This window comes from Lissotriton vulgaris, chromosome 8 (assembly GCF_964263255.1).
Source record: "Lissotriton vulgaris chromosome 8, aLisVul1.2, whole genome shotgun sequence".
NCBI classification, from domain to species: domain Eukaryota; kingdom Metazoa; phylum Chordata; class Amphibia; order Caudata; family Salamandridae; genus Lissotriton; species Lissotriton vulgaris.
Window position 1 is genome coordinate 1,288,951,141 of NC_141696.1, and position 18,610 is coordinate 1,288,969,750.

General features: G+C 51.8%; 1 protein-coding gene across 2 annotated transcripts in view; it reads left to right on the plus strand.

Moving 5' to 3' along the window:
• Nucleotides 1-18,610, plus strand: part of CPAP (centrosome assembly and centriole elongation protein) — a 354,772-nt gene that overhangs the window by 80,203 nt on the left and 255,959 nt on the right. For both annotated transcript variants that reach the window (XM_086935221.1, XM_086935222.1), the window contains one exon: nt 52-175. In XM_086935221.1, the coding sequence (XP_086791347.1) occupies nt 52-175 (124 nt within the window). The remainder of the gene's footprint in view (nt 1-51; nt 176-18,610) is intronic.

Genomic DNA, 18,610 nt, shown 5'->3' on the forward strand with positions numbered 1-18,610 from the left:
TGAAGAAATGCAGCTATTTGTAAACTGCAATATGTTTTTTCTTTTTAAAAGCTAAAAGATTTGCAGCAGCAGAAACAAGAACAACTGAAAAGGCAGCAACTGGAGCAGCTGCAAAGACTTATGGAAGAACACAAAAAACTCCTTACGATGGTTTCTGCACAGCAAACACTCCCAGGTAGGAGGATAAAACACATTTATATAATTTTATCTGAACTAGTCACAAGGAATCTGTACGTGAAATGGCAATGCTATCTGTTCAATGTTTAGAAAAGCACAACTCTATATTTTCTTTTGTGCTTAATGTTGAATAAGTATCTTGAGGCACTAGTGATGTACGTTCGCTTGGTGGCAATACAGAATTTGAGCCCTGCTGACATACTTCTCAGCCTGGAACAGGTGAAGCTATGGCGCAATTGCACATTGATGCATGTGGTACTCTGCCACCAAGAATCTTCACTTTACTCTGGATCCTTGGTCATAACTTCCCTTCCAGTGTAGTTTAATCAATGTGTTTCTTCCAGTACTAGACCCTATGTCAATTTAAACTTTATAGGGTAGTTGTGAGGGTGACGGTGGGGAAGGGGTGGTTGGTGGGTTAAGGGTCTGTTGGATTCATATGGACGTGTAGCACAAATCCCTATCCCACAAAACGTCAGTTGGATGCACTATTAATATTTCCATTTCCTTACAGTAGGTAGGAAAGGTATGTATCATGATCTAAAAGTGCAACATTTATTTATACATTCATCACTTCTGGTTCGTATTCAGATCTCTTGTGCATGTTAGTTATATGCATTCTCTTGTTATACTATGCTCTAGATTTTATAGAGCGCTCATTCATCAAAAGTTTTTGGGCGCTAAATGATGAAAGTTTAAAAACAGTATGAGATAAGTAAGATTGGGCTAATATTTGTTGAAAAAGTCATGTATTATAATAAGAACCTAGAAACAGGGTGGGAATCTTTGAGTCTGAGTGCACCAGTAAGGGTGTTACTGAGTTTAGAGACGCAGGAGGCAAATTCTTGGAGTAAATTACGAGTGGCATCATCTGAGGAAAGATTTCTTTGGGCAGTATTTTCGAAGATGTGATTTAAAAAAAATATTTGTATTGCTTTTCAACACACACAAAACCCCCCACATATAAGGCACATAATCGATAGGGGCACATTACTTAATGAATTGCATGAATATTCATCTTCCCCGGTTGAGCTCGTATTTGCCTCCTAATAATTATCACATGAAACTTCCCAACCTGCTTGCCTTCCTTCAGTTTCCATATCAACCCATATGAGCAGCAACATCACACAGCATATTAGAATCCTAGCTTGGTGCCCCCGTATTTATTTGCCACTCCCAACCCCATACCCTAAACCCTTTCCACCGGGGTGCTCCAAGTAATCAAAACAAGGATTATCGATCATCATCGTTGTGCTAGGGTGTGCAGGTCTCCTGTTTTATGTGGGGTGCGCTCTGACTCATATCATCCCCGACCTCCCTGCCAATCCCCCACAGCTAACTTGAGCCTATCAATTCTCTGCGCGCTCCAACAATTTCCTGGGGAGCCTCCAAAGAGTCAGTATCTGAGTCCAGCTCTGGCAATTTCAGTAGTACCACGAAGGCTTCCCATGCTTGCGCCGTTTCCATTGCTTTTTCGTTGTTCGTTCTTCTGGCCTGTTGGAACCTGACCATACTCTCACTGGCCGCCCAGGTCATAAACTCCGCCCTCCATCCCTCCATGCTAGGGCCCTGCTTAGATTTTCACTGCCTGGTTAGTTCTCGTTTATCTGATAATAACCCCAGATCAATGAATTTGCTCGTGATCTTAGTTCGCGCTGTATGAGGAAACCAGTGCAGTATGCATGCCCCTATGTCGGGCTCTATCTGCCTATCAGTCACCCCGCACAGGACTTCAACCACCCCCTCCCAGTATGCTCCAAGCTGCGGAGAACTCCACATCATATGTTGGAAGACTGCTGGATTCAGGTGAAACCTAGGGCAACATGCTGAATCCACTTTAAAATATTTATTCATCTGAGCTGGGGTTAGGTACGCCCTGTGGACAATATAGAAATGGATCAGTTGGAATCTAGGATTCCGCATGCCCTTCCACACCCTTTCCACTATTTTAGCCCAAGTAGTTTCAGGAATATCTTTGCCCAGGTCCATCTCCCACTTTCCTCTCAACTGATTCAGTGGCTGCAGTCCCTCCTCCACCATTCGCCTATACAGGCACTTCTGATGGATACATCTGCCAGTGGATTCCTCACCTTGTGAATATCCCCTTGCGTCAGCAACATTGGGAAATTCTTTTTGTAGCTTCACGCCGACGTGGAACGACGTCACAGAAGCACGGCATCGCGCGTGGCTCCGCTGACGTCACCGACACCATAATAGGCCCACGTCGGCGTGATTACATCAGTTCGGTTGTCACCAGAAGAGCGGCTTGGTTGAAGTCCTCTGAATTTTCAGGAGATGTGCAGGCGGCCTTAATGGATCTACCCTATGATGGTTCGGGCCTTTTTGGAAAAAAGGCTGATGCTGCGTTGGAGAGGTTCAAGGACAGCAGAGCTGCGGCCAGATCCTTGAGTTTGCAATCCTGGGGGAATGTAGGCAAAAGGTATAGGGGATTCAGAAGGTCCTCCTTTCGTGCCTACAAACAGCTGCAACAGCAAAATCCGCTGTACAAATCTTACAGGGGTAGACAGAAAGCTTGTCCTCAAGGACGTCAAGCTTCCTCCTCCTCCTCCTCCTCTTCCTCTTCCCACCCCACTCCAACATCAGCAAAGCAGCCCTAGATCCGCCATTCCGGATCATGCGGGTCCTGTGAGGGGTCGGCTTACCTATTTTCTGCGGGATTGGGAATCGGTCACATCGGACCTTTGGGTTCTCAATCTCGTGGCGAATGCGTATGCTCTTCCCTTTCGGGAATTCCCTCCGAACTACCCTCCTTGTCAAGGTTTTTGATCGGAGGACCACCTGCTTCTCCTGCAGGAGGAAGTCCTGGCGTTGCTGAGAAAAGGCGCGATGGAGGTGGTTTCGGAGCAGGAAAGGGGTCAGGGATGCTACTCCTGGTATTTCCTGATACCCAAGAAGGATGGCAGACTTCGTCCAATCTTGGACCTCAGGATCTTGAACTTGTATCTGAAACAGGAGAAGTTCAAGATGCTCACCCTTGTGCAGGTTCTTCAGGCGCTGCTGGAAGAAGATTGGATGGTGTCGATCGACTTGCAGGATGCTTATTTCCACACCCCCATCCTGAAGTCGCACAGGAAGTATCTCCGTTTCACGGTGGGTTCGCAACATTTCCAGTTTGCGGTCCTTCCGTTTGGTCTTAGTACTGCGCCTCGAGTCTTCACCAAGGTGATGGCGGTGGTGGCTGCCCATCTCAGAAGGGCAGGGATTCCAGTATTCCCTTATCTGGACGATTGGCTGATCAAAGCGGAATCTCCAGAGAAGGTGCGCCATCATCTGCAATGCACAACTCAATTGTTGTACAGATTGGGCTTTTCGATAAATGTGCCCAAATCTCACCTGGTGCCCTCCCAGCGCAACCTGTTCATAGGTGCTGTACTGATACAACTGTGTGTCGGGCATTCCCTCCTCCTCAAAGGATTCGCGACATACAGGAAATGATTCCTTTATTTTACAATGGAGCAGTTGTTCCAGTCCTGAAGGTCTTACGCCTGCTCGGTCTGATGGCTTCCTGCATTCTGTTGGTCAACCATGCATGCTGGCACATGAGGGCACTCCAGTGGTGCCTCCGCAGGCAGTGGTATCAACACAACAGAGATCTCAGGGAGTCAGTGAGGATCTCCAGAGAAGCTGCGGCGGATCTGTCTTGGTGGAGTGTGGAGGGCAATCTGTCACAACGAAAGCCCTTTCAACTGCCTCCATCGGTGGCCACAGTGATAACTGATGCATCCACTCTAGGGTGGGGTGCTCATCTGGGGGATCTGGAGATCAAGGGTCTTCAGAGGAAAGGTTGCTTCACATCAACCTTCTAGAATTGAGGGCGATACGTTTGGCACTCAAGGCCTTCCTCTCATCCCTTCGCGGTCAGTCAGTTCAGGTCCTGACGGACAACACGACCGCGATGTGGTATGTCAACAAGCAGAAATGAGTGGGGTCGCGGTGCCTTTGCAGAGAGGCTCTGCGTCTCTGGTCCTGGGTCCAGGACCATCAGATTTGTCCGATGGCAAATCATTTGGCCGGAGCTCTGAACGTGCGTGCAGACAGTCTCAGTCGGCAGTTCTCGGCCGACCACGAGTGGAGGCTTCATCCGGAGGTGGTTCGTCACGTCTTGATGTGGTGGATGTCATCTTATCAGCCAGGCGTCATTCCACCAAGTCTATCTACTCTTATAGGTGGTCCAAATTTGTCTCTTGGCGTGGGAAGAAGTCTATTGACCCTTTGAAGGCTCGATTGTCTGATATACTTCAGTTTGCGCTTTCTTTGGCTCAGCAAGGGTTTGCTGTAGCTACAGTGAAAGGTTATCTTTCGGCCTTGTCGGCTTTTCTCTGCCGGATCAGCCGTCTTTATTTAAATCTCCTATTGTTTTAAGATTTCGAAAGGGCCTTACAAATAAATTTCCTCCTACTCCCTTTATTATGCCTCAATGGGATTTCAACCTTGTGCTTACTTTCTTAATGGGTTCACCTTTTGAACCTTTGCACAAGTGTCCCTTGAGACTGTTGTCTTTTAAAACGGTCTTCCTTGTTGCAATTACTTCGGCAAGGAGGGTAAGTGAGCTTCAAGCTCTTAGTTCAAGGCCTCCATTCTTGACCATTCATGCTGAACGAATGGTTCTCAGGACCAGGGCTGCTTTTCTGCCTAAGGTGGTAACTCCCTTCCATCTAGGACAGTCTGTTACCTTTCCTACCGTCTATCCTCCCCCACACCCTTCCAAGGAGGAGGAGAGACTTCATCGCTTGGACCCGAAGAGGGTGGTGAGCTTCTACCTGGACAGAACCAGAGAGTTCAGAGTGGATGACCAGCTCTTTGTTGGTTTTGTTGGAGCCAGAAGAGGCAAGGCGGTACACAAGCGCACGCTGTCAAGATGGATTGTCTTGTGCATCAAGATATGCTACTCTCTGGCAGGTAAGGAACCTCCTGAAGGTTTAAGAGCACATTCTACTAGAGCAAGGTCTGCTACATCTGCCTTATCTAGAGGTGTTCCTGTTGGGGACATTTGTAGAGCGTCCACTTGGGCTTCCCTCCACACTTTCGCAAAGCATTACTGCTTAGATTCCGAGTGGACACCCTCCTACGGGAGTGGGGACTGCTGTGGGACTCTATTCACAAGGTGAGGAATCCACTGGCAGATGTATCCATCAGAAGAACAAGTTACTTACCTTCGGTAACGCTTTTTCTGGTGGATACAGTATCTGCCTTTGGATTCCTCACTGACCCACCCGTCTCCCCGTTGTCCACTCTTCTATACCTGATTTTCTGTAATGTTAATATTTATTGTCAAAGGAAGTGTGTTAATGTTTTGCTTTCCTGCATTGGCTACCCACTGAGTGTGTGTTATTTTGATTATTTGGTACTGTGTACTTTGTGTGTATATCTACCGTTGTTGATCCATCCGTGTGCCTCGAAGGCACGGAAAAAAGGGCGGAACTGATGTCATCACGCCGACGTGGGCCTATTATGGTGTCGGTGACGTCAGCGGAGCCGCGCGTGACGCCGTGTTTCTGTGACGCCGTGTTTCTGTGACGCCGTGTTTCTGTGACGCCGTGTTTCTGTGACGCCGTGTTTCTGTGACGCCGTTCCACGTCGGCGCGAAGCTACAAAAATAATTTCCACCTGACGCAGGGGGATATTCACAAGGTTGAGGAATCCACAGGCAGATACTGTATCCACCAGAAAAAGTGTTACCGAAGGTAAGTAACTTGTTCATTACCGCCTTCACCGTCCACGCTGCCATTACTACATATTGACGTGTCAGGGATGTTCGTGGTTCTAATAACCCTTCCCCCCAGTGTTTCTGACTCGCGGACATTAAGGCGGCATGCAGCAAAAAGTTGCCCCTGGGAAGACCATATCTATCTTGCAGTGCCTGAAAAGGCAAAAGAGCCCCCTCCCCATATAGATCCCCGACCATTTGCAACCCCAGGTCCTCCCATTCAGCCTATGCGGACAAATCTCCGTGCGGCAAGGCTGTACACATGCCCAGAGGTATCTCCGGTGCGCATGGACGAGTAACGCCACCCCTTCGCCTGCTTCTATTCCAACATGCTCTCAGTGCCTTCTCCTCACATGTCAATGATTCGGCCACTGCAGCTGGGCTGCCAGATAATACAATTTGAAGTCCAGGACCGCCCATCCTCCTTCTACTCAAGGCCTCATCATCAGTGCTACCCGCCGCCTGCAGCTCCCCCACAGGAATCCCCCACCATGGATCTGAGCGTCCTAAACACCGATCCTGGGATCCAAATTGGCAGCGTCCTGATGTCATATAACAACCTAGGCAGTGCTACCATTTTCAGAAGCGCTACTCTTCCCACCACCGGTGAGGCAATGTGCTCCAAAATACCATGCTCCCTTTGATTCCTCGTAGTGCTCTGTTCACAATACTCTCCAAAAGATCTGCCCTCTCATGGTAGATGTTCGTTCCCAGGTATGGCATGCAGCAGGGCTCCCATCTTATTCCGTCCAATCTAGCAGGTGTTCCCATTGCCCGATGCACTGGGAACAGGCAAGTCTTCTCCCAATTCACGCACAGCCTCGAAACCTCGCCAAACATTCGTAACGGTGTTATCGCTCCCGTTAAGACCTCGCCTGGGGCAGCTAAAAACATCAGCAGATCGTCTGCGTAGAGTGATATGTAGTGCACATCACCACGCATCTCCAGCCCCTCGTAGTGTCTTCCCGATCAAGCTTGCACCGCAAGTGGTTCTATTGCTAGCACGAACAGCAGCGGGGATAGCGAACAACCCTGTTGCGTCCCTCATCCCACTGAGCAGGGTGATGACACCGCCCCCCTATCCTTACCCGAGCCGTCGCTGAGTTATATAGTATTTGAGTCCATCTCACGAACGCCTCTCCGAGAACCAGCTTGCGCATAACTTGAAAGCGAAATGGCCATTCGAGACTATCGAAGGCCTTCTCTATGTCTACTGAGAGACAGTCAATGTCACATCATGGCAGTCCTCCAGGATTCGCAGTAGCCGTCTCACATTAATAGACGTGTTACGCTTGGGTATAAAACCCGACTGATCCCTATGCATTAACTGCAACATATATGGAAGTAGGCGGGACACTAGGACCCTGCTCAGGATTTTGTAGTCCGTTGTCAGCATCGAGAGTGGGCGATATGCTTTCATATCTGTAGCTTCCCTTCCAGGTTTCAAGAGGGGAATGATAATAGCCTCCCTAGTGGTTTCAGGCAGCTTCCCTGTCTTGCATGCCTCCTGATACAGCACTTGTAAGCGCGGGGCTGAACAATCCGCATATCTGGAATAAAATTGTATGGGGAGACCGTCCACCCCAGGCTTCTTGTTATGAGCCTTATGCTTAATCGCACTCCTGATCTCTCCCACCGAGATCTCACTCCCCAGGAGGTCTCTCTGCTCCTTACTCAAGCACGGCAAGGCCACCCCCTCCAGATACTCCCCTATACTGTCAGCTTCCTGAGTCAGTTGGCTACTGTAGAGCTCAGTATAATATTCTAGAAACAAGTTGTTTATTCCTGATTGTGTGTGCACCATCTCCCCCGTAGGGGCTAGCAGGCCCAATATCGGTGCCCCCCCTGGGAATCGGGTTAGCCAGCCATGCCAGCAAGGCACTCAATTTGTCCCCCTCTGCGTGCATTCTTGCTCTATAATTCTTATAGTCAAAAGAGCGTAGTCTCTCCACCTGTACCGCCACTGCCTCTCTAGCTTCTGAAACCTCAGTTTGCACCCCCGGATTCCAAGGTCTGCCTCTCTCCGCGTCCCGCAGCCGGCCTTCCACCCTCTCTAGGTCAGTCAATATCGTTTTCCTTACTCCCACCATCTTGCTAATACATATACCCCGGACCACTATCTTAAACGCGTCCCACTCAATTGATGCCGACGTCGCCGTCCCCTCGTTTACCTCAAAGTATTGGTCCATACCCGTCCCTAACTCCTCACAAAAGACCGGGTCTTCCAGCGCTTCTGGTCTGAGCCGCCAGGTCGGTATAACCTCCCTCTCCTGGCTCCATCGCATCCGCACTAGTAACTGGTTGTGGTTCGATATCACCTTGGAGTGAACTTCAGGGGTGCATAGCATTGCGTCTAGTCTCACATGCAAGTCGTGTAGACCAGAGTAATAGGAATAATCCCTCTCCTCAAGTGCTGGGCACGCCACGTGTCAACCAACCCCCAATTAGTTTGCTATGCGCTTCGCGCCTTTGACATCCTATGTACTGGTTACCCAGACAGCGGGGGATGGGATCTGGCTCTCTCCACATCTACTATGGAGTTAAAATCATCCCCCAATATTGTTGCATTAGTTAAGTACTGTGCTAGGCTCCCTGATAAACTCTCCAAAAATGAGGGCTGGTCCACATTGGGGGCATACACACTGCACAATGTTACATCCACTTCGTTTAACCGCCCCATCACCACTACAAACTTGCCGCCTGGGTCAACCAATTGCTGTGCTTGCTGAAAAGGGCCTCCCGCTCAAACCCACTCCAAGGCTCCCCTGGCAAAAGGCGAGTAAGTCGTGTAAAATAATTGCCCTCTCCATCTCTTTTTCAGAGCTACTCCCTCAGACCGGTTGATATGTGTTTCTTGAAGGAGCGCTACATGCACCCCTCGTCGTACCAGGTAGGCATGCACCTTGTGGCGCCTTTGCATTGTGTGGAGCCCCCTTACATTCCAAGTAATACATTTCAGATCATGTAATGTCCCCATTTGTCAATCCCTTCCTCCCCCCTCATCTAAGAGCACACCTGTGTCACTAACTTCCCCCAACCACTTCCCCTCCCCAGCTCCCTCCCCTGAGAATAGGCACTACAACATTAGAACCCATCCAAACTATTGCTCAAATGCTCCCACAAAACCCCTAGAGAGCTAAACCCACACAAACCTACGGGAGGTAAGCTCTAAGCTTCAGAGAGTCAGCCACCTAGTAGACCGCCATCCTGCGCTCAACCCCCTTAATGTTTAACAAGCCCCCTCCGGGGCCGTACAACAGCAAGGCCTCTCCAACATGTTTTCCGCAGCCCCCACGCATTCCTCAACCCTCAGTAGTCAGATCCCAGCCAACCAGGTCCCTAGCTAGTCCCCATTTCATACCCAGCCCTTCACGTAGTGCGCAACTCATGTCCAGCCAGAGTTTACCATACCTCTCTACGATCTCATCAGCCATCCCATCTTCCTCCACATTTGTCCCACAGCTCACTTTCCCCTCTACCCTCAGGGGCTAGTCCCCACCCAACCCGTTCCATAGCAGACCTCCACATCATACCCAACCACTCGCTTATTTTACAACCCATGTCCAGCCAGTCTTTACATCACCCATCTATGATCTCATCCGCCATCCCAGCTGTCATGTGAGGCAAGTTCAGGCTTCCTGCATCCGATTGTTCATTGTCCTCCTCCAAGGACCCCCCCTCTGATTCCGTCCCCGCTGGAGACGCTACTCCTTCCTCTCGAAATAGCTGTGACGGCCTGAAAAGCACTGTCTCGCTCCTTTTCAGTCTGTGTCTCCGTTGGTTGCGTCATAGTCTGCATGGTCGAGGTCCCTCTGCACCAACGGTTGTACCTCGCCCTGCGTCTCCGATACCCGCTTTATACATCTCTAGCCAGTCCCAGTCCTCCTCAGGCTGTCATGGAAAAACATCTTGTCATCCACATTTATTTTCAGGCGCCCCAGGACAATCCAAGAGTATTGAATGCCCTCATCTCAAAGTGCTCTCTTGACGGCTACAAACGAGACCCTGCAGCGCTGAACCTCCAATGTATAATCCGGAAACAATGACACCTTACCTGACACTGTATAGGGACCTGCAGTCCTGGCCTTGTTCAACAGCAGGTCAGGTAGTGGAGCAGCCTAGCCACCACCGGCTGGGGCTGTCTCCCAAGGGCCAACGGTCTGGCTGGCACTCTATGGGCCCTCTCCAGCTTAAAAAAGGGTGACAGACCCTCCGGAGCTACAGTCCCCTTCAGCCACTCCTCCAAATAGTCCACCATATTGGGCCCCTCCGCCCCTTCAGGCAGATGTTGTTTCTTCGGTTCCTCCCTTCTGCATCTTCCGTTCTCCGCTCCAAGGTCTGCAGCCTGTTTTGAAAATTGGACATCTGTGCTGCCATTGATTTTTGAGCTGGTTCCAGTTCTTCTATAGCTACTTTTGTTTGTTTCGCTCTGTCGGCCAATTTGGCGTGGTCTGCCCGGAGTAATTCCAGTCCTTGTGTCACGTGCGCTATGTCCAGCTGCAAGGCCTCTCTGGTGTCTGTGATAGCCTTTAATATTTGATCCACCTGCTGTTGGAGCATCCCCTCCGTGCGTTGTTGCTGACCCTCTGGCGCCTCTGTGGTGGCTGTGTCATCGTCCTGCTCTGGCGGTGCTCCTGCTGGCTTCCCTCTTGGCTTTCCCATGTCCTCCCAGGTCGCGAGATCCAGTCGTCTGTCTGGCTCTCCTCCGCGGGACAGCGGCTTCCAGACGTTCATACCTCAGGCAGTCAAGCCGTTCCCGCCTCACCGCTCCGCACCCACTCTTGGAGCCAAACACCTCGTTTGGGTCGTCCTCCAGGCTCGGCCGGACATTACCTCATAGCCATATCGGCCCTCCTAGCAGACCCCTTTCCAGTCAGGCATCAATAGTCCCGTTCCGATTAGAGGACCCACTCCAGGCCAGCGGCTGTCAGCTGCGCCATTTATCCCACTGTCCCTGTTAGCCGTCCTGCCACTTTAAGGGCCGAAGACAGCCGGTCTCAGCACCAGTTCGGGCCCCGCTTTTGTCAAGCCCCTTCTTGGCCTCTTGTCTGGTACTTCTGTGTGGGCCATCCACAGGCCACTTCCACCGGCCCACTCGTGCCTCCGACCTCACAGCGCTAACCGCTCCTGCTAATCCCATCCATCAGTGGCATCATTCGCCTCGGTTTTCTACAGCTCACAGTCCCGTGGGCATCCCCCACTGTGTCTTTGCCCTCATCGGGTAATTCTCCACTCCACCAGCAATCTCTATGAACAGTCAGTCCGCCTACCTCCTGATCACCTCTGCATCAGTGGCACCACAGATCGGCTCCCTTCCAGAACCGTTTCGCTACTCTGGCGCCTTCAGCTTCAATTAACAGCCATTTCTGTTATGGCGGGCGGCCCCAGGGCTCCAAACCTCGGCCCGCGCTGCCTCCGTGCCGCTGCCCACTCCAGCATATGCGTCCAGTTTCAGGCACACCGCCCCACTCCACCCATCGGCGACGAGTCTTCACACTGCACATAAAAGCTGGGCTCCCCTGCAGGCGGCCCCGTTCCGCCGCCTCGCCGCAGGTTCCAGCTCACTGCCCCAGTCTGCCTCTCCGATGCCTGCTCCCTGTCCTCTCTAGCCACAGTCACTGTGGAGCCCGGCGGCTGATGTGACCCCCGCAGCCTCAGTGCCGCGGTTCCGGGTGCCGACACAATCAGTCCGCTCGTTTGCGCCACTTTATGCCTGCAAGCCCCCACACAGGCGCCAGTTCCGTACGCAAGGGGGGAGCCTGCCCGCCGCCAGAGCAGCTCGCTCTTTACCGCACCGCTTCACGATCCACCCCTGCAGCCCCCGGCTGGGGGATCTCAGTCTCTCGGCGGCATCACGAACCTCAGGACCAGCCCGCGGCTTCTGTTCTCTGCCGCTACAAGTCTGTCAAGCCGCACACGCCTCCATTTTACATCTCCATGGCTGCTCGCGTCTCCAGGTGGCCAGACTTCGGATGGGCTGTAAATTCTGGATTCCGCCAGCTACACTCGCTCTGGGTCTCTGCGAGTGATGTCTCCTCCTCCGGCGATCCTCGACAGTCACTGCATACTCGGCCGCCACTTCAAACAGTCGGCTCGCCAAGCTCGCTTGCCGCCATCTTAGGTCTGCAGTCCAGCTCCTCCGTCAATTAGCCGTCCTCCCAGCCGCATCGCCGCGGGGCTCGCTGTCTCGGCGGTCGGTGCCTCTAGGCTCTTTCCACTGTTGCCGCAGGGGTTCGGGGGCTTCTTACACTGCCCCTTTGCAGGATAATAGACTGGGTCTTGTTTCTTAGAATGAGATAACTTGCCTCTAGTTAGATTGAACTCTTGACCACTCGTTTATAGTAAATCTAGGCGTACTAATGTTCTTGCAATTCAAGAGGCAGGAGGCCCCTGTGCCCATAGACTGTTATGTGTGGAGTTGGCACACCGAAGGGGTCTTACGCCCAGTAGTTCTGGCTTTAGTGTTCGTAGATTCTGATTACGCGTATATATTTTTCAAGTTCTCTTATGCACCGGAAATAAATATTGTAATTTAAAATTGGCAAACCTCACTCTTAAATTTGTACAGTGGTGCTGTACTGAAACACTTCTTCATTCGGACTCCCTTCCCACCCACCTACGGCTGACCCAGGACCATCTCTCCTTCAGCAAACAACTCAAGACCTGGCTGTTCGAGCAGTAACGTCTCTTCCCCCCCCCCCTCCCAGCGCCTTGAGACCCCAGCGGGTGAGTAGCGCGCTTTACAAATTTGTTTCATTGATTGATTGATTGATTGATAGGAGAAAACCTGAAGAACATAAGGGATGTATAGCCCCTCATTGTACAGATTTTAGAGGGGGCATGGCTTGGTGCAGATGGAGTGAGCAGTGAAGTATGCGCGCTCCGGTCGGCCGCCCGCCCTCCATCGAGAACCATCCTGATGCCCTGAGAGGGCCGAGAGCCTTGGCGGCGCACCCCCACACTTGTACGAGGGGAGAGGTATGCTCCAGCAGTGGAGAGACTCCGTCCTACTGGGCAAAGGCAGGACAGCTGAGGCTGCGGAGGCCAGTGAGGCGGAGATCCAAGATGGCGGTGCCAAGGGTTCAGTAATGGCACTTAGGAGGCTCTGACATTTGTGGCCTGCATTGGACCGCGGCGAGCCGAGGGCTGGGCGCTTTGGGATACCGCTGCTGAGAGGATAGCAGCCAGGCCTCCAAGTCTCCTCGTGGACGCTGAGGAGGGTTTCAAAAGAGAAGAGCGCAGTGCGGCTGAACTTTCCACGTGGCAGGCCAGAGTGCGGAGCAGGATTGCTGCCCGAGCCCGCCTGCTGCACAGAGAAGGTAACGGGCAATCCCCGGTGGCCACTGCGCAAACTAGGCTAGCGGTTCGGAGGCTTGTTGTGGGGGGACACTCCATCTGCCCCCTTCTGACGAGAAGGGAGTGGTGCGGTCAGAGGCCCGTTGGCAGGGGGCGGCGAAGGGGAGAGTGTGTGCCGCCCTGGATAAAAGGCTCGATGAGGACCCCAACGTGAGCTGTGGCGACCCCCGACTGTCTTAAGGACCTAGCGACCAGCGTGGGAGGCCTCACCACGAGACTCGGCAGAGACACTGCTTGCTGGTGAACCGGGGGGGCACTACGGCCTCCTCTTGGATGCATGTCTGCACAGGGACCAACAGTGAGGGGGAAGGGCCAACAGAGTGCCTCAGTTGTGCATGTCTGCACAGGGACCAACAGTGAGGGGGAAGGGCCAACAGAGTGCCTCAGTGTAGGAAAGCTAGTCAGGCTGAGCAGCTGAGGCAGAAGAGTGAGCTTGGGGTCTGCCTACACTGAGGAGCTGCCTGCATCACAGCGGGGAGAAGCGGCTGGTTCTCACTCCTTGGATGATCAAGGCAGGAGCCTCTCTGTGACTGGAGAAAGTGGGTAAGTCCCCAGAGTGTGACCTTTGAGGTGAAGCCTGCTTAGAGGGTGCCCTGAGGAGGTCGGCTGCAGTGTATGAGACCCCAAGCAGCGGAAGACATGGGAGGGAACGGCTGGATGCGGCTCTGACCCTCCTTCTGATGGTGCCTTGCCGCGGGCGAATAATGTGGCCAAGAGAGGGGGATGACCTGCGGGACTGCTGGGATACCGAAGTGGTTACTGTACTGGGCAGAGTTCAGGAACATGTCAAATTGGAACCCTCGACAGGCACTGAAGAGCACGTGTCTCAGAACTGAGGAAGAGTGACTGGCCAAGACAACAGATTTAGCCTACACAGCGGATCGCAGAGCATACAGCAGGGAAAGTGCACTAGTACGCCCCTGAGTCCCACCCCTACTCCGGTTTCGGAGATAAAAAATCTCGGGGTGTGGTTGGACCCTACTCTTAGTTTTGTAGGCCACACTAAAAGGATTGCGGCTTGCTGCTTTGGCATCCTGCGTAATTTGAGACCTGCACTCAAATTTTTTGACGCCGCGACCCGTCAACTCGTGGTACAGGCGACGGTGTTGTCTCTGCTTGATTATGCCAGCTCCCTTTTTATAGGGTTAAACCAGGCCGAGCTCACCCGTCTCCAGCGAGTGCAAAATGCAGCTGCCAGAGCAGTTGTAGGCCTTCCTAGGTTCTGTCCTGTTTCCCACACCTTGCGCGCTCTTCATTGGCTACCAATTAGACAGAGGATCCACTTTAAAGTGCTCTGTATGTCTTTTAAGATCTTAAAAGGTTCCTCTGCCCAGATCCTTCATAATCTTTTGTGTCCTTACATTCCGGGTCGTACTCTACGTTCTTCGGACCGTGAATTAGCAGCAGTCCCACGTTTCAAACGCAGTCGAGCTGGGGGACGCTCCTTTCGTGTGCGTGCTGCTGCCTTGTGGAATGCCCTTCCATTTGAAACCCGGACCCTCGCTGACCTGCTTTCATTTCGTAGGGCTGTAAAGACTCTTCTGTTCCCGTAGTCTTTCCCCTTCCTAATGTCCTTCTCATCAGTTATGTTGTGTGGCTTCCTTGTCAGGCGCCGGGACACTCCTTCGCTGGAGCAGCTGTGCGCACAATAAATGCCAGTAACATAACATAACATAACATAACGCCACAAACTCTGCTGACAGTGCCCACCGAGTGTACGTGGTACCAGCGGCCCCACAGACCCAGAAGCACGATGGGGAAGGTTCAAAAGAAAAAAGATAAGAGAGGAGGCCCCAATAGAGCAAACGGCAGAGGAGAGGGGGGCCAGCACCAAGCAGAGCACTCTGGAGACCCCACGCTACAGGACATTTTACAGGACATTTTGCATGCCATCTCCTCTTCGAGTGCAAGGCTGGAGGCCAAGATTGAGTCAATGGGGCTGAACCTGGGCCTACTACGAGAAGACCACAAAAAGTTGGCGGACCGCATGAAAGTAACTGAGGACCACTTATCAGAGGCGCAGCCGGCCATTGCAATACTGCAACGATGGCTAACAGCGCTTGAGGCCAGGTGCACACACTGGAGTCTCGGGGGGAAGACGCTGAAAATAGATCGAGAAGCAATGTCAGAATCATAGGTTTGCCTGAAAAAATAGAAGGCCGCAATATTATCGATTACTTGGAAAAATGGTTATGGGAAGAGGTGGCGCCCGAAGATCTATCGAGTGTCTTTGCCCAAGAGAGAGCGTACTGAGTACCTACGAAACCGCCTGCACTAGGAGCCCCGCTGCGAATGGTAATAGGGAAATTACTGTACTACAGGGACAGGGACCACATCTTTGCTCAAGCACGTATAAAGGGAGACAAAGCGGTGGACAATTCAGTGGTGCGAATATTCCCTGACTTTTTTCTCGAGGTGCTGCGTCTGAGCGGCTCTTACCGAGACGTGAAGCAAAAGCTGTGGCAACTGAATTTTAAGTGCACAACGCAATATCCAGCCGCACTGCAGGTGGTCACCGGAAGAAGTACTGAGTTATTTTAGACGGCGCAAGAGGCGTCAGAGTGGCTGAACAGTCACGCAGAGACGGTGCCACTACGAGTGCTGGAAAGGAGACTGAGAAGAACTAGTCACCCCCGAAGTCGGAGAACCTTAAGAGAGACTTTAGCCCCCACACAAGAAGTGCACAGCTGGAGCGACAGAATGCAATGCAGGTGGTGGCAAGGATTAGTGGTGGGGGGGCAGCCCGCTCCCTCCCGAGAGCAGCAAGACGGCAGCTGGCTCTGGTTCGGAGCATGGATCTAGTGACTCTGAGCTGCTGAGCGTGGTCCTCCCAGACATCACTCCGCAGACAGCTGATGATATCGCTTAGAGGAGGGGGGACTGAAGCATGCTGCGAGCGGACCAGCATCCATGCAGAATGAACCTGTCCTGGCACCGAGGTATTGGGGTTGCTGAGGGGGCGTGATGCTGGGGATGCTTTTTCGACTACAAGAGTGAAGGGCGGCCGCAGAGACCAGGAGAGAGGTGAACGAGCAGCCTTCCCCCCCCTAAAATTGACTGATAGGTCACTTGTAGACTCTTAACCTTAGTTTGGATGGGGGTCTTTTCCTACTTATCCTGGGGAGTGGGAGTTGGGGGAAATGCTTAAAGTTTTTACGGGGGGATCTTGAGTTGAGCGAGATGATGGGGCCCTGGAAGGTGCGTGAAGGGCATGGCGGGCGGAGAAATGTTAGCTCATCCAATGGCTGATGCACGGATATACAAATGTATGACCTGGAATATCAGAGGGATGCACACAATGACGAAGTGCCATAAAGTCTTGTCATATGTCAGACGGAGGGGTGCCTAGATCGTCCTACTTCAAGAGACTCACCTCACACAGAAGGAAGGGCAAGCGTTGCAGAGACGGTAGAGGGTGAAACTCTCCTGAGCCGGACGGCCGATAGTGAGATATTGATTGGATTGATTCCCTGCTGCGAGAGATTAACGTCCTCGGAAGCAACCCTTTTTCCTACACAGAGCTACGTAATAGCCCACTACACCCTGGAACGCACACTGACCGTGGCTCTTCTACAAGTGCTCTTCCCAGCCCTGTCCTGACGAAGACCCTAACTTGAGGATTAACTCACCATCAACTTTAAGGGTCGAAACGTTGACAACCTGCAACCCAACCACAAGCTCTAAGGATTGACTATTACGAATAACATGTGCATTTGAGCAATGTTCACATTCAGGAACAATTGACCTATGTTAGGCTGGAAAGGTTTAACTTCATGTAGCTATGATCTATATATGTCACTATACCTTTACTCTGTCTTTTACCCACAGATTCACCACCATTTACCCTACCCCTCCTTCTTTTTTCGTTCACACCAAGAGCAATGTAAATATTTATCGCACTGCTATCTATCTTGAGCAACTGTGTTGCCTTTAAGAAATGCTTTGACTTTATATTGCATTTGAAGCATTTCAATTTTAGAATTAAAAATCTGATTTGAGCATCATATATAAGCAGGAGTGGTGAATGCTTTTCTATTATTCTTTTGTAAAAGAAAGTTGCTGCCATGACCACCATTATATTGTACTGTGAGACGGTGGAGGGGCCAGCTCTTCTACGCCACCTTCTTGGCATATGCGCGGGGGTGCTAATTTAGATTCAGGCGGGTGTCCCATTCCAGCTACTGGACTCTGTAATAGACCCAGGGGGTTGCTTTGTAGCCATCAGGGGGCGGCTAGAGGTCCCGTAAATACATATAGTCAATGTATATGCCCCTAATGTAGAGCAACAGGCCTTTTTTGCGAAGCTGAGCCACCGCCTGGCGCAGTACCTAGCGGGCAATACTTTGGTGGGAGGAGACTTCAGTAGTGTAGACGACCCCTCTCGAGATGGATCCTCTCCCCCGCTGCGAAACTCCCAGGCAGCGCGAGTTGCGCAGGTGTTCACTACCTGGAGGCAGAGTTGGGGACTGATAGACACCTGGAGGGTTCTACACCTGCATGATAGACTACTCCTACTTTTCAGCAATGCATGATGTACATGTCTGTCTCGACGCCTTTTTGGAATTGGTGGAAGTCCACAGCACAGCTGCTGCTGCGGAATATCGTGCACGCACAATATTGGACCATAACCCATTGCTCCTCTCCCTGAACTGGAGGCAGCCGACGGTGGCAATTCCTACATGGAGACTCCGCCCGGACCCCCTTGAAGACCAGGTCTTCGACTAAAGATTAGGGGAGAGATAACGCACTACTTTGAGTCTAATGCTGGAACGGCCTCCACAGCGAACACTGAGTGGAATGCCTTTTAAGGTGGTTTTGAGGGGCCAGTGCATAACACGTGCACAGGGGTTAGGAGTGTCATTCTGGGGGAAGTGGAAGGAGCAGAAGCCACTCGTAGGGCCTTAGAACACACAAGACCAGAGCACCCAAAGCTCCAACATGAGGTCTTAGAGGCTAAGGAGGAGGGGCCAAACATATTGAGAGATTCAGATGCTTTGATTACAAGAAATTTCTAGAGCGTTTGCATGCGGAGAGGGACAAGTCTGGATCGCTCGTGGTATGGCTGGCAAATCCGGTGAGCAGATCTTAGCCACTAGTGAAAATTGAAGATGAGGAAGGGATCAGGCACTAAACGCAGCTGAAGATCAATGAGGTATTTGCTTGCTATTATGCTAGGCTCCATAAGCGGTCACAGATAGGTAGGCAGGCTGATGCAAGGGAATACCTAGCAAACCTACAGGTGAGGAGGCTGGACCCTGAAGAGGCGAAGAGCTAGGAGCATACATTACTTAGAGGGAAGTATGAGTCACCATCAAGGGCATGGTGCGGAACGAGACCCCAAGCACCGAC